Genomic DNA, 16,485 nt, shown 5'->3' on the forward strand with positions numbered 1-16,485 from the left:
TGTTTTGAATTTTATAGGCCAGTTTTGTTTTGTTTTTTGATAGTGCTCAAAAAGTTGTGAACTTCGGCTACTTTTCAGAGCTGTTGGTACCCATCTTGCCATTCTCCCGGGAGCCCCTGTGCAGCCTCTTGTCCCCATCCAGGGAAACTGCTCTGGCAGTCACTGGACGGCACTTCACCGAGGCCAGTGGTCACTCTAGGCCTCATCTAAGGTGATCCACCTCCCCACCCCCCAGTAATGGACAGAGTTGTCTCACCCTTTTCCTCGAGGCACTGTCTTCGTTTGCCTGCAGATGATCTCCAGTACCTTACCAGTCGGTCATTTCCAGTCTCCTTTCTCCGTCGTCCATTGTGTATTCTCCAAGGATTTCCCACACGCTTCTAGCCTCAGTCCTGTTTCAGGCCTCGTTTCCTAAGTGATCTCTTTCTGTTATGGAATATTACCCAAATGTATCACCACCTGATGTGGTTGTTAGGTGCCACCGAACCGGTTCCGACCCATAGCGACCCCATATACAACAGAAGAAAGCATTGCCTGGCCCTGCACCCTCCTCCCAATTGTTCTTAGGTGCAAGCCTGTTGTTGCAACCACTGAGCCAATCCATCTTGTGGAGGGATGTCCTTGCCGTCACCGCCCCTCCACTTTACTAAGCCTGATGCGCTTCTCTGGGTCTGCTCTCACCAGACAGCATGTCCACAGCATGCGAGACAGTCTCGCCAGCCTTGCCAGGACAGATACTGCTTGTTCTGTTGGCAGTCCATGATACTTTTAGTATTTTTCTCCAGCGCCTTAATTTAATTTCCTTGGTCAGTGTCCAGTTTTCATATGAAGCCATTGAAAATACCATTGCTTGCGTCAGGCCCACCTTAGTCCTCAGTTACCTCCTCAATTTTCAACACTTTCAAAAGGTCTTGTGTCCGGTGCAGTGCCTCATTTGATCTCTTGACTGCTGCTTCCATGAGCACTGATTGTGGGTCCTCCTGATGTAGTATTATTTACTTACTGCTTTTCTGCTTTGAGCGCCATAAAAAGGAGGGTCTTGTCTTGGGCTTTCTTAATTGTTGTATCCCAGTGCCTGGCAGAGAGAAGATAGCCAGTACCTTACATCAAATGACTTCTTAACCTACAGTTGTTTCATTTTTCCTTACGGCCAGAATTACCAATCAGTCAACTAGGACACTTTCTGTTTTGAGCAAAAGACCATATTGTAATATATTCAATTGTTTTATTTGCTTCCTTGTTTTTAATTTCGATAATACTAAGAAAGGTATCTCTGTTAGCAGAATTTACTTCTGCTCAACAAGTAAATCTAATATCATTGCTGTGAGTTAAAGCTTTAAATAAAAATAAATAAAACTTTAAATAACATAGAGTTTTTTTTAACTTTTAAATCAAGATTGGTTTTAGCTTACTGTTCTTAATTATCTATTCTAAATGTTCCAATTATTTGAGCAAGAGATGAATTATTTCATCTTAAATTCTTTGTTTTTTCATGATGTAAACCATTAATGTGTCTATCCTTTTGCAGTACCTGTAAAAAAAGACACTTGCTCCCATATTTCAAAGTGTATCTTAAGTAAAACTGGTATCCAGTAAGGTCGCTACAGAACGGCCCATGTTGTGTGGGTAGCATTAACGCTCGTCCGTCACTGGAGGTGAACTCAAGAGAAGGCATCAGCCATGAGGGCCATCTTGAGTCACTGCCGAGATGCACACAGGAAAACCACAGTCATGCATTCACCCAGAGGACAAGGAGGCAGTTGGCTAAACTGTAAAGAATATTTATTTACTAGTTATGAAAAATTATTTTACATCTTTATAAGTAAAGGAACAGCAAATTAAAAATAACTTGGGCTGTGTGACTGTGTATGTGTTTTAAATAAAAAAAGAAATTTCGACCTCAATTTATCAGCCTGTGGGCCTCACTTACCATGTAAGTGATCATTTGGAGCTATCACTCTGAATCTACATTAATCATTTGACCTTGGTTTCTGGTTTTTAATTGGAAAATGTAGCAGAATACAATGTTTAGCCACGCCTAGTCATACGCCATTAGATGTGCTTTGCTTATGCTGTGTGCTCTGCCAACATTTTTTTCCCCATTGAATCTGTGCTGCTTCTTTGCCAATGTTTTCCACTGTAGAATCTCCATCTCGCATCCTTGGTTCTCGTGAGCGCATTTACTCAAACTCTGGTGTAGCTGGGCCTGCTTCTGCTCTCTCCTCTCTGTCTCACAAACTCCAGGGTGGGTATGCCTGCACTCATGATGGGTCCTCCTTGTCAGCATGGCGGCTTTCAGTCACCTTGGGTCCATTCCACTCCATCTCACTATTTTATTGAAAATTTGAATGTTGTGTCTTTATAATTTTGTATCTATTTAGTATTCTAGTATAGCAATCCTAATTTGATATGCATATTTATTGCATATGTAGATTAAATATTCTAATTTTAGTATTTCAAAAGTATGTGAGACCTTAAAAATTAAAGTAGGTGCCCACCAGAAGGAATGCCTAATTTGGGGAATATAATTATTGTGATTCAAATGCAACGATTCATGTGTAAGGCATGAAGCGTAAGAATATATATTGTAGTGTAATATGTAGCAGTTTCTTTTGAAGCTCAATCTTCTGTTTGGTAGTAAAAAAAATAATTTCATTCTCTGTTTTTGATAAGCCCTTTTATAAATTAAAGTTCTGTAATTTCATTTAGTGATCTTGGCACAAAATCCCATATATTAAGAGGAAAAAATACAAAGAAGTTTGGAAGCAATGACTAAAGTAGTACATACATTTTTAAAGTAATTACAGATTACCTGTTTCCTTAGAACTGGATAAAAGAGGTTTAAAATTTCCATTGTAAAGTGGACAGTGATACTATATAATATTATACCATAGTAAATACTGTTTCATAGCCTGATCTGTGTACCATATACTATTGTCTATACCATGTAGTATTATGTCTCATATATGCGATATATTTTGACATCATATTATAGTATATTATTATCTTAGGGTATTTTGTATGTAACCTGATAATTTATAATTTTAGAATGAAAAAATCATGTAGGTCAGTTAGTAAATAAATATCTAACATGTTTACTAATGTATTTCAATATACTAAATTTCTGCCCTGTCCTATAATTTTTTCAGAAGACCTTTAAGCTTAGAAAATGTTTGCCTGTTATTATTTACACTTACATATTAGAAATACATGGAATTAATTGAAGACTGTGAAAATACTGTGTATGTTCTGATTGTTTAGTAAATGTTTATGCTTATCAATGCCTCATGGAAGGAGGCACTCAGTCACTCACTCATTGTCATCAAGTCAATCCCGGCCATCGTGAGCCTATAGGACAGGAGAGAACTGCCCATCGGGGTTGCTGAATCTGTAGATGGCCGCGTCTTTCTCCCAAAGGGGAAGATGGTGGATTTGCCTTTGACAGTGATGTTCTCACTAGTAGTAGATGCCACTGTTCATTCAGCCCAGGCGCAGTTTCCATTATGAGTAAGGGTTAAAGGCCAGGTGTGTGTCCTGCTAGGAGTAGATAGGGCATCGGCATATATTCACAGTTCTTTTGCTTGCAACAGATGTGCAAATCACACATTAGGAAATATCTGAGACAAGTGTACAGTCTTTGTCCATAATTATAACCTTCTTTATAAGGAATCCTAAAACAGACTGTCCTTTATAAACTAAAGAGCAAACCTGTTTCATGTCCAAAAAGGGGGAGACCGTTTGGAGACAGGTGCCGGTAATGGAAGATTTATGTTTTATTTATGTATCTACATCCACCATGACAAGTATCTGGTTCTACCTTTGAATAAGTATGATGGTGAGGACCTTGAAGACATGTCCAGCTATCAGATCAAAAAATTCAATGTGCCAGACATGATGCACTAAATGAGTAATAAGGCAAGGACTAGATTGATGTTTGAGTCTTCAAAAGTAAGGTATATGTTTTTTTTTAATTTGCTCTGTTATTACTGTAGTAATAAAATGAGATGGGCAGTAGTTTGTCTGCATCTTGTCAGTCTGCAAGCACTTATTTGTAAAGACCATAACTTCTGTTTATCTGTGCTCTTCCAAAAGAACATTCATATCTAGATTTTTTTCCATTTCTTTTCCCAAATTGAGCCCAGTCTCATATACCACATAGAGAGGCATTTCATGTGTGGCAAGTGGTGGTCATGGTAGGATACTGCAATACTACTGGACCGTCAAGTACTCTGCTCAGTATAGTGTACTTTCATTCATCCCCAAGTGAGATTCATTGTTGTATACACTGGCGTGTTGCAAATAAAATAAATACCCAGCTTATATGCCTGCCCTTCGAAGCCTGTGTTGGACCCCATTATTTTACGACAGCATTACTCATTGAGCAGACACCTAACCCACCTTTCCACACCAGCTTTGCTGCTTCCCCTCCGTGGCCTTTGGGCTCCAAGTTTGGGGGGGGGGGGGATACCTATTTAGAAGTAGAATTGAAAAATATGAAGCGTGTGGGGGATTTATGTATCCAACATTTGTTAAGCACCTACTGTATTTCAGGTGCTCTTCTTGACATTGATGTAATGTCCTGAGGCAGCACTGTGCTGGCCGGGTCGACAGTGTGGTGTCCAGTACGGATGCACACACATGCATGCATATGCTCATGAAGCGAAAGGACCTGACTTGAGTGGGGAGGTAATTCTGAAGGCTGTGACACTTAGTGCAGGAGAAGGCAGCAGTGACTCCCATGACACAGTAGGACCGGGAGCCAGTCCACCTGAATTAATTAGGTGTCATTAAATGATAGCTCGGTGGCACTCATATGCTAATCACAAATTCATTAAAAAGGTTGCCTCCTAAGCATTCGAATAACCTAGTTGCATTTATTTGCATGCTTGAAAATGATAAATTGAATGAATTCAGTTTCAGAAATCATCAAAATTTCCGTTATTTCCCTAAATATATGAGGTATTTCATTATACTGGAAATTTAGCCCTTCTTAATAGTATAAAATTAGCTTAATTTCTGCTTTTCAAACAAAGGCAGTTAAAAGTTTTTTTCTCTCTAGGCACTAACTGAAGCTGTGATTTCTGTTTATAGTATAAGCGCTGAGATTACAATCTTACTGAAAATTCTTACCTTTGCATGTATGCTAATTGTTCGGTTTGTTTCTGAATCCATGAGTAGTCCCAGTGATAACGGTTGATAGTGGTGTACAGAAATGCCATGAGAAGTGTTTCTTTTTTCCATCCCCTAATTATTCCCGTGTTTTAATCTAGTAATAGAAAATTTTAGCAATTAAAATTTTTTTTCAATGTTATTTGTTGAACAATCCTTAAGTATAATGTTGCTAACATGTTTCACTATGACGTGGGCTACACAGGTGACCGAGGAAATGTCTCGACGTCTCCAAGACCGGCCTGTACATCAGGAAAAGCGGAACTGTCCTCCAAACACAACAAGTCGCTTAAACCGGATGGGCGCGTGAGCCGCACAACCAGTGACCAGAAGAAGCCCCGGGGCACGGACGGGTTATCTGCTAGTGAATCCCTCATGTTGAAATCAGATGCGGCCAAGTTGAGGTCAGACTCCCACAGTCGGTCACTGTCCCCCAACCATAACACCTTGCAGACATTAAAATCCGATGGGAGGACGTCTTCGAGCCTCCGAGCCGAGTCCCCGGGACCGGGTTCGCGGTCGTCGTCTCCTAAGCCAAAGACTCTCCCAGCCAACCGGACGAGCCCGTCTGGTGCGGGTTCTCCACGCTCCTCCTCCCCACACGATAAAAATCTACCTCAGAAAACCACTGCTCCTGCCAAGACGAAACTGGATCCTCCTCGGGAACGTTCCAAATCGGACTCCTACACCCTGGATCCGGATACCCTCCGCAAGAAGAAAATGCCCCTGACCGAGCCACTCCGGGGGCGGTCCACGTCGCCCAAGCCGAAATCGGTCCCAAAGGATTCTAAAGGTTCCCCTGGATCGGAGAACAGAGCCCCCTCCCCCCACGTGGTGCAAGAAAACCTGCACAGTGAGGTGGTCGAAGTGTGCACTTCGAGCACTTTAAAGACCGACGGCCTCACAGACAGCACCTGCGAGGACGGCGGTGAATTTAGGGGTGTGGACGAAGGATCCAATAAAGTGCATTTCAGCATCGGCAAGGCACCACTGAAAGACGAACAGGAAATGAGAGCTTCTCCCAAAATAAGCCGCAAGTGTGCCAACAGGCACACAAGGCCCAAGAAGGAGAAATCCAGCTTCCTTTTCAAAAGCGACGGGGCCAACAAGCCTTTGGAGCCAGCCAAGCGAGCCATGTCCCCTTCTGTCGCCGAGTGTGCCCGCGCCGTCTTTGCCTCGTTCCTCTGGCACGAGGGCATCGTCCACGATGCTATGGCCTGCTCCTCCTTCCTCAAATTCAACCCTGAGCTCTCCAAGGAACACGCGCCCGTCAGGAGCAGTTTAAATAGCCAGCAGCCCGCAGAGGAAAAGGAAACCAAGTTGAAAAACAGACACTCGTTGGAGATCTCCTCGGCCCTTAACATGTTTAATATCGCGCCGCACGGACCAGACATCTCTAAAATGGGCAGCATCAACAAGAACAAGGTCTTGTCCATGCTCAAGGAGCCACCCCTGCATGAAAAGTGTGAGGATGGGAAATCGGAAGCCACTTTTGAAATGTCCATGCACCACCCCATGAAGTCTAAATCGCCTCTGCCCCTGACGCTGCAACATTTAGTGGCCTTCTGGGAAGACATCTCTCTGGCGACCATCAAAGCAGCTTCCCAGAATATGATTTTCCCAAGTCCCGGCTCGTGTGCCGTCCTCAAGAAGAAAGAGTGTGAGAAGGAGACGAAAAAGGCCAAAAAGGAAAAAAAGAAAAAGGAGAAGGCGGAAGTTCGGCCCCGGGGTAATCTGTTCGGTGAGATGGCCCAGCTGGCGGTGGGAGGCCCGGAGAAGGACACCGTCTGCGAGCTGTGCGGAGAGCCCCATCCGTACCCGGTGACCTACCACATGCGGCAGGCACACCCAGGTGAGCCGCGGCCGGCGGGCTGCCCAGGGTGCCCACCTCCCTGGTACACACACACACACACACACACACACACACACATACACACACGAGTGTCATTTTGAAAGTACATGATCAGTGTAGTTTTTGCAAAATATAGGTAAGGAAGTTTAAATGATTAGGTTGGCATTTGTTGCTGTCTCATTTTAATGCATCACATTTTGAAACATTTTAAAAATGAATATTCTGTGTATTACCCAAAGAATACTACAGGGAGGCATGGGGACAGTTGGAGGATTGGGTGGGGGTGGGGCTCTTCAACAAGTTTATTGAGAAATTGTATTAAAAGTTAATGAAATTTTCCCGCAAACTTTTTTAATCCCCCTGGATATTAAGATGCCTCACACAATAGAAATAATGACATGCATACACTCACATGACAGATCTCAGTAATGGAGCCCTGGTGGCATAGTGGTTATATGTTGGACTGCAAACCGAAAGGTCAGCAGTTTGAAACCACCAGCCACTCCTTGCAAGAGAGACGGAGCTTTCTACCTCCATAGAGAGCCGCAGTCTCGGAAACCCACAGTGACAGTCCTGTCCTACCCTGTGGAGTTGCCCCGAGTCAGCATTGGCTTGACGGCAGTGAAGTTTGGTTTTGATTTGGTAATTTCAGTGTTTTTCCTGTTCCAACCAAATCAGACAGTATTGATTTCTTTGGGTATTTTCTTAAGAAAATGATACCTTTTGTTTTATCAAAAGACGGCATCATAGGTAACTATTAAGATTTCTATAGCAGGCGTTGTGTGGATCAGCTTTTTGAAGGCATGAATTTTGTACAATGTTTTTACTTACTACATGAAATACCTGAAGTCTTTTAAAAATATACATATTTCTTAAATGATAAACTTCTTAACAGAAGATTTTTAAATAGTTTTTGGTGTTGCTCGTTTCAATTGTATTGCGACACTTAGATAAATAAAAATGTGTCCACATTCTATCGTCTTTGTTTTGCTTTTTTTAAAGTCTAGAAATAGACCACCAATAATATTTTGGACACCATTTTATTGAATGCTTTTATTGTCAAACGTGCTACTTTTCTAAGAGAGGGAGAAAAATCTTCCTTTGAGAAAGTCGTGTGACTAGGAGGGTGGCCCTGTCCACGGCACTAAACACTTGTTTTTGCAATTGCTCCAGGTTGTGGCCGGTATGCTGGTGGACAAGGTTACAATAGCATTGGACATTTTTGTGGAGGCTGGGCAGGCAACTGTGGTGATGGTGGCCTAGGAGGAAGCACTTGGTATCTGGTATGTGACCGCTGTAGAGAAAAGTACCTCCGTGAAAAGCAGGCTGCTGCCAGGGAGAAGGTACTTTGATTCTGTTCTGGGCTTGTGTTGTTAACGATATGGCTAAGCCTCGTAAAAATGCTTTTGTGATCATATCCTGACATCCGAGAAACTAATCAAGCTGCGCTTCTGTAGCTGGAGTACAATTAAGGGAGGATACTTTTGCTGGGTCGACTCCTTTCATTAGGGAAACAGACTGTAGCGAGGGAGAAGATAGAGCACTCGCCTTGGTCCAGATTGACTCGATGAGAGAGTGCAGTGAGGCTTTAAAAAGCCACGGGAAATTCCATTGTCTCTTCATTCCATTTTTCCACGGTGTTTCTAAAGCCCTCTGCTGTTTATTGTGCAGTTCTTTATTAATTGTCTACCACTACACGCACGCGTCTCTTCCGCTTTACCTTTCTCTCTCTCAACTCTTCTTTTTTGCCTCTCCTTTATTTTAATCTCTAATTCGGTTGGAGGACTCATGGCAACTTAACATCATTCACGCTAGTGGCAAATCCCCCACCAAATCTCTGAAATCGTGGTTGTGTGTCGGACCACGGAAGCACGGGAGAAAGATGCAGCTGTCTGCTCCCATAAAGCGTTTCCGTCTCAGAAACCCTGCGGGGCCGTTCTTCCCGGTCCTGTAGCATTGCTATGAGTTGGAATCCGCTCAATGGCAGTGAGTTTGGTTTGGTTTGGTTTGGAAAACATGGACTGTACTAAGTAAACTATGCATGCATATTTTTTTCCAGGCGGAGAAAAGCAGTACAGTGGGTATTCGGCATAAAGCCGTTTCTGTCAAAGAAGCCTGAAGTGCATGTTGTTTTGGGCTACCACTGGCATTATCTTAAAGTAGTTCTGCTAATTTAAATCGCTATGGCATATTGAGCATCTCTTCCTTTTTGTGTGTGTCCTCCCAGTCTGTCGTTCTTGTGCTACCGGTAGCCTGGAAAGGAGTCCCATATGGCCACTACTCATGTTAAATCAGTATGCCAGAGACCCAAAACACTTAGCTTAAGGACTGACGCTTGTCAATCGAGGTAAAGCCAGTTTACTACAAGCTGACATTTGACTTTGCCAGGTCAAACAATCCAGGAGAAAGCCAATGCAAGTCAAGACTCCCCGGGCCTTGCCCACAATGGAAGCGCACCAGGTGATTAAAGCCAACGCGCTCTTCCTGCTGTCACTGAGCAGTGCCGCAGAGCCGAGCATCCTGTGCCACCACCCCACTAAGCCTTTCCAGTCACAGCTGCCCAGCGTGAAAGAGGGCATCTCGGAGGATCTGCCCGGGAAGATGCCTTGTCTCTACCTGCAGACACTAGCTAGGTAATGGATGGTTTTTGTCTTGTTTTTTTTTTTTTAAAGCACCTTTGAGTTAATGGTTGTTGATGAGCCAATACCCAGGGGCCCTGGTGGCACTGCCAGGTAAGCAGCAGACTGTTAACCACAGCATTCTCCAGAGGGTCGACTCAGTGGCAGTGGGTTGGGTTGGGTTTGGGGGGTGGCGTATTTAGAATGTGCTCGTAACACACACACTGTTTAAGAAATCATGCATAGCAAAGGTTCTTCTAGGAATTTATTTTATGAGTTGCTTTGTCTATCACTTGATTTGGGGCATACTTTATGGAAGTAGGGGTTAAAAACGACGTAAATCCTTTGTCCATTACATTATCATTAATGCAAACTATATCTTAGAAAGGAAGGCTTTCCCTGTCTTTTGCTTTTGGGTAGGCTGACTCTCGTCTATTAATAGTGAGCAATGCCGAAGCTGAGAGAAAGCTGGGTGCCAGTGAGGTGGTAAAGCCCAAGCTGTGAAGGTGAACATGAAGAAAATGCTAGCACTCTGACAGGAAGTGAAATACTGTGTGAAGAGTGGATCAGTGGAACGATGTGTAAACTCACAAGAACAAAGCCCGTCGCTGACAAGTCGGTTCCGCCTCACAGCGAAGCCCTGTGTGTGTGTGGGGGGGGGGGGGTGCTAGTCCAGCACGGTCAGCAGGGCGCACCTGAGCCTTCCAAGGGAACCATGGAACATCTTCCAGAGGATCTGACACTGAGGCAGAGTTTTGAAGGGTGAATGGAAGTCTGTCAGGCAGATGCAGGATTCCTAACAGAGTAAGCCATATGTAGGAAGACAAAATAACATTATACATGAGAAGAATTACAGGCTTGTGAGAGCATCGATGGCTGTGAATAAAGATGTGTGAAATACAGCTAGAAATGGTTTCCCAGACCAGGTAATGGGGTTCCCTAAAGCCCCAGCCACGGTTGGGTTGTACCCACTTCCAGGCAACACCATGAAGAGCCGTGAGCAGAGCTGGGCAGTTACAAGAGCTCTCGGCTACTGATCATAAACCAGTGAAAACACACGGAGTGCCTGTATCGCTTTCCAGGTCGCACATGGTGAGAACCCAAGGCGGTGAAGATGGGCAAGGAGAGGAGAGGACAGTTGGGAGAGGGGGAAGTCCCCAGTGACTCCGGCACTGGGAGATTTCCTTTGGTCCAAGCACTCAGTTGACTGATGGGATCACTCACCAAAATACTGGAACATGGATCCCTCCAGAGAATGACAGAAAAGGAGCCAGGTTTCAGATTAGGGGTAGTTGTGATGAATATCCGGAACATCGATGTTGTGAAACTGTCCGCTTTTTATTTCGATGTGCGCACCTCTGGGGTCATGTAATATTTCACCTGTGCGGGCTTTGAGACAGCGACTTGAAAGCGGGAAGGGCCTGTACTGGCGGCGGCGCTCAGTGACTGGATGTGACTCCATGCAGGCACCATCATGACAGTTTTGTGGGCTATCAAGATGACAACCTATTCCAGGATGAGATGAGGTATCTTCGGTCCACATCTGTCCCTGCCCCGTACATATCAGTGACTCCCGATGCCAGCCCGAATGTGTTTGAAGAGCCAGAGAGCAATATGAAATCTATGCCTCCGAGGTATGTCCGTCCTTTCCTCTGTGTTGATTGGCCGATGTGTGGTGAAAGAAAGGCTTGCAGCAGCCCCCGTCGTAACCCACGATTGCCAAGGGACTCCAGGCAGTGCCAATGGTTAGAGTGCTGACCGTCACCCGAAAGGTGGCCGGTTGAGGTGCCAGAGAGGCTCCTTGAAAGAAAGTCATTGCCGTGTACTCCCCACAGTCAGCCCTTGGACGCCCTGAGGCACATGGGCCATCACGAGTCGGAATTGGTGTGTCATCAGTTGTTGGGCTTTTTTGTTTATTTTGATGTGTGTGTGTCGCACGCATGTTGTTCTTTTTTATGGACCTATGTGTTTTCTTTCTCTTCCGTACACAGATAAATAGCTAGGTTCCGTTTTCCCGACCCCCTTGTGCCTTTTGTTCTAGGAGGAGCTGAGAACACTGTGATGTGTTTTCTTTCTTTTTCATCTAAAAAATAAATTATACTTAATAAAAACTTTGAAAGAGTCTGACATCAGTCAAAATGATGCTTCATTTTGAAAGACCAAATTCTGATTGAAGGAGAGATTATTAAGTTGATCTGTGCTTGTGTTTTTCCACTTGACACCTAGATTTACATATGTGACTACAATTATAAAATACAGAGCACCTGTCACCTTTTGTGTTTTTCCTCCCAATCTGCCATTCTTGTCCTACTCTTAGCCTGGAAACGAGTCCCATAACTGATACTGATCTGGCCAAAAGGACAGTCTTCCAAAGGTCATACTCGGTCGTGGCTTCTGAGTATGATAAGCAGCACTCCATCCTACCCGCCCGCGTTAAAGCCATTCCCCGGAGGAGAGTCAACAGCGGAGACACTGGTGAGCACAAAAGTCAACTAGGTGACTGAAGGATTCAACTCCTAAACATTTTTAAAAGGAAATTAAAAATTGGTACATGCACAGGTTATTTTGTTGTTGTTTTTCCATCTAATATCTGAAGGGGAAGAGGTGGATTGCTTTTTAAACTGTGAGCGGCATTCGTCCTAGTGCGGCACCTCCACGACGTGCCTTTCAGAATCTCACGTTATGCTTGAAAGCGATATCCCGAGATCCTCCTGTGATTCAGCAAGGATAACTTGGCCTTTAACAGCTCCCGTTAGACATCTGGCGTTACCCCTTCTGCACAGTGTCCATGAACCAGCATTTGCAGTGATTCGCATTCTCAATTCTCCTCCTCCCTACCCCACAGAATCCTGTAACTGGAATCTACTGCCATTCAGAAAAGATAAACCTTTGGGGGGGGAGGGAGACAAGCAGCTCTTAAGCAGTAAAATGGTAGGCAATAAGAACCAGTTGATTTCCGTAGCTCCCAGTTGGGACTGGAGAATTCTGCCTCAGAAATAAAGGCACCCAAGTAAAGAGGGTATCAGGAGGGGGGATCTCCACAGTGCAGGCGCTCAGAGGCTAGTCTTTGGCCTAAGCTTGACGGGAGGGTGGCTCTGCACTTCCGCAGACCTTCACTCACGTTGCGATGCAGCATCCCCCCACAGGTGCTAGGAGCAGCCGAGAAGCATCGAGGAGCTTCCGCAGGAGAGCCTGGCTAGCAGATGTAGAGTACCGTGAAGGAGGAAAGAAAGCACTTAGCTTTCAGAGTGGCTTAGAAAATAGGAACTTTAGAGGTTCAGTCCTGCATTACAAATGCCCCTAGATATCTTGATACTTGTATGAGTCTCAAAAATCAAGACATTGAATCTTTCTTAGCTTCAGTCACTTCCTCCATAAAATGTCAAATAATTATGATTTGTCTCAAATGTTAAAAAGAGGCGGAGTGGTGATTTTTTAAGTGAATAAACGCAATACTATTATTTTATTGATGTGCAAAAGTACTTACAAAATGTTTACGGTTTAATTCTATATCATCCTAGGTGAATTAATCCAGTACACGCTTTCTGCGAGTTAACGATTTCCTTTCTTTTGATAGAAGTTGGTTCCTCTCTCTTGCGCCACCCGTCTCCTGAGCTCTCCCGGCTGATCTCTGCGCACAGCTCTCTGTCCAAAGGAGAGCGGAACTTCCAGTGGCCAGTCTTAGCTTTTGTCATCCAGCATCATGATCTGGAAGGCCTTGAAATCGCCATGAAGCAGGCCTTACGTAAATCCGCGTGTCGAGTTTTTGCTATGGAGGTACATGACCAGAGTTAATAAGTCAGTGGGTAATCCAAATATTTAATGGTTTTATTCGATGATCCCTCTCTCCTGCCAAACAAAAATGCTGACGCGTTGAGAGCCGTCGACCAGCGGCAGGCACCGAGGGCTCCCTCCCACAATAATGTGAAGGTTAACGAGGTTGATGAGCACGAGCACATTTAGACTTCTGTACTGAAGCTCCCCGAAGCGGTCTCTTTGTGCGGCCCTGTCACCAGTCGAGCTCGGAGCTCTCTGCGGTAGTTGGGTGCTGGGCACGTAGGACTCTCAAGTTATAAACAGACCAGGAATAGTTTGTGCCTGGAGCCTCCAGTCTCCGGGGATGGCTGCACATTGCATGCTTTTATGTAATAAATCTCTCTTCTTAGTTACGTGCGAGGCAAGCAATTTGTCATTTTGCTTATGGGAACGATATAAATATATTTAAGTCAAGGTTTGCTTATGTAGAGCTTAAAAGGTCTTCTTTGCTGTTACTAAATGCACACTGGCAGACAGATGTGTGCTTGAGTAAATAAACTCCGCAGACAGTTCTCCACAGCGAGTGGGTTTGAAAGAACGCATGTTGGCGTCGCATGTCCCAAGTCTTCTTTCCCTATGACCCAAGGTGAGAATTAGTGACTGTCTCCAGTTTACACTAGGGCAAATTCCCCTAGTGTCTTTCCTTACAACACTTAATCCCTGGCTTGACATGGTTTCTGAGTAAGCGTAAGAGAAGCGCTGTGTTTTTCAGTCCTGTGGTGCTTTCTCTTCTGATCGTGAACTCCTCACCCATCCTTTACTCAGGCGTTCAACTGGCTCCTGTGTAATGTCATCCAGACAACGTCGCTCCATGACGTTCTGTGGCACTTTGTGGCTTCACTGACCCCTGCGCCGGTGGAACCCGAGGAAGAAGAAGATGAGGAGAATAAAGTGAACAAAGAAAGCACGGAACAAGTGAGGTCTTTTTCTTGTTTGCCCAAGGTGCCCGTATCTCTGCTGACGTGCAGCTCCAGCTCTGTGAGCCCGTTCACGGGTTATAGAACCCGGAGGCAAGAGCAGAACTGTAATGCTGTGCACAAAGAATTCATTCTGTTTAATGTAAGATTTATATTTGATAGAGATGCTGCCCATCAAATCAGATTATTTTGTTCAAAGTCCTTTATCATGAAGCAATGGTATGACAGATAAGTGACCATGTGATTGCATATATATATATATATATATATATATATATATATTAATCATTTTACTGGGCGCTCATACAACTCTTTTTCACAGACCATACATACATCAATTGTGTCAAGCGCAGTTGTACATTCGTTGCCCTCATTATTCTCAGAATACTTGCTCTCCACTTAAGCCCTTGGTATCAGCTCCTCGATTGCATTTATAGTTTATCACCAAAAAAAAAAAGCAGCAGCAGCAGCTTGCTGATGAGCAAAATGCTCCTTAAAGCTATGAAGAAACAGGTGGTATCAGCGTTAGCTGCCCTAATAAGCAACTGCGCATAGGCTCTGGGCAACAACTTATGTAAGACTGTGTTCCTTGAGAGAAGTAAAGGGCCTTTAGAAAGTAAATTCCATACTCTGGGGAAAAGAGTGCGAGCCAAGAGAGTGAGTCTTGTTCAGCAGAGAAATACGGATCCAGCTCTGCAGCTGCTAACTTGGCTCAGGTTTGGGAAGCAGGAAATTAATAAAAGAAGGAAGCTACAGAGAAAAGAGTCCACAAATGTTGCATAAAAATTCTCTTTAGGTTCTAAAACCAAACCCAAACTCACTGCCATCGAGTCGAGGCCAACTCACAGCGACCCTATAGGACAGGGTGGAACTGCCCGTGTGTTGTGGAGGCTGTAACTCTGTGTGGGAGTAGAAAGCCTTTCTTTCTCCTACGGAGCAGCTAAGGGTTTAAAACTGTTGACCCTGCAATTACCAGCGCAACACGAAACCACGATGCCACCAGAGTTCCTAAACTGCCTCCAGTAGATTTCCACTCTTAGCCAAGCCCAGGTGACCGACCAGAACGAACCGTAGACTGTTCTAAGCGGTGGCCCTCACTGGGGCTCTTCACCAGGAGCAACCGTGTGGGTTAGAACAGCTTGCATTCAGTTACCAGCTGAGCACCTAACCAAACGCAAGGTGGGGACCGGGGCACCTGGCGCCGAACAGATCATTGCAAGCAAAGGACTCCACAGATTCTTAGCTTCAGAGCTGAGGAAACACTCAAGGTCTACTGCTGCCAAATACAGAGTGGTGAGAGCCTGAAAAACCAGGCCGAAGCAGGAGAGGACCACACGGGAGGGTTAGGAGGAAAACAGAAACCATTGAGTGGATCCCGGCCCCCGGTGTAAGGTTCCCAAGGCTCTGAGAATCTTTACAAGAGCACACAGCCTTATCGCTCTGCTGAGGAGCAGCCAGGGGGTTTGAACCACCAGCCTTGTGGTTAGCAGGCCAACAGTTCCCGGATGGTGCCTCCAGGGCACATTGGGAGTAAGGCAAAAGCAAAACTTTCTGACAGAATTTAGGTGACCTACTGTCCTATCAGGACAAGCCTCCATCTTTTTTAGAAGAGATGAGGGCGAACTCTACATTCATTTTTGCCAGTGGAGGTGCTTACAAGAAGACAGAAAGTAAAGGTGTAAGTGCTAGAAGAGAGAAACATATACTTCTACTGTGCTATGGAGAAATAACTTCTCAGCAAATGCTTTAGCAAGGCCTCTGAAAATTCACATCAATAAAATGATTCCTCACTCCCTTTCTGTTTCCTTATATAATATGCAGGCGCTCTGGTGTCACCGTGGCTCCCTCCAGGGCAGTAGAGCAGAACCATCAGCTGCTCCTCGGGGGAAAGAAGAGGCTGAGTGTCCCAGTAGGGAGTTAGCCTTGGAAACCCACAGGGTGCAGCCCTACTCTGTCATGTAGGGTTGGTGTGGATTGGAATCAACTCGATGGCAAGGAGTTGAGTTGATCATATATATGTGTGTAGTGTGACCAATGCACTAGTTGATTCCTTACACAATTTCTTTACATGATGAAAAGACTGAAAAGCGCCGTCGTGATTTTACTGAATGAG

At 44.7% G+C, this 16,485-nt stretch overlaps 1 protein-coding gene across 11 annotated transcripts in view; it reads left to right on the forward strand.

The window, feature by feature from the left end:
• MYCBP2 (MYC binding protein 2) overlaps positions 1-16,485 on the forward strand; it is a 253,443-nt gene that overhangs the window by 201,040 nt on the left and 35,918 nt on the right. For 8 of the 11 annotated variants that reach the window (XM_075562947.1, XM_075562954.1, XM_075562957.1 and 5 more), the window contains 7 exons: positions 5,375-7,021; positions 8,195-8,364; positions 9,410-9,654; positions 11,106-11,273; positions 11,957-12,114; positions 13,217-13,416; positions 14,221-14,370. In XM_075562947.1, coding sequence (XP_075419062.1) covers positions 5,375-7,021; positions 8,195-8,364; positions 9,410-9,654; positions 11,106-11,273; positions 11,957-12,114; positions 13,217-13,416; positions 14,221-14,370 — 2,738 coding nt within the window. The remainder of the gene's footprint in view (positions 1-5,374; positions 7,022-8,194; positions 8,365-9,409; positions 9,655-11,105; positions 11,274-11,956; positions 12,115-13,216; positions 13,417-14,220; positions 14,371-16,485) is intronic. The other 3 variants (XM_075562949.1, XM_075562951.1, XM_075562952.1) reach the window with 2 other exon arrangements.

This window comes from Tenrec ecaudatus, chromosome 11, assembly GCF_050624435.1.
Source record: "Tenrec ecaudatus isolate mTenEca1 chromosome 11, mTenEca1.hap1, whole genome shotgun sequence".
Taxonomy (NCBI): domain Eukaryota; kingdom Metazoa; phylum Chordata; class Mammalia; order Afrosoricida; family Tenrecidae; genus Tenrec; species Tenrec ecaudatus.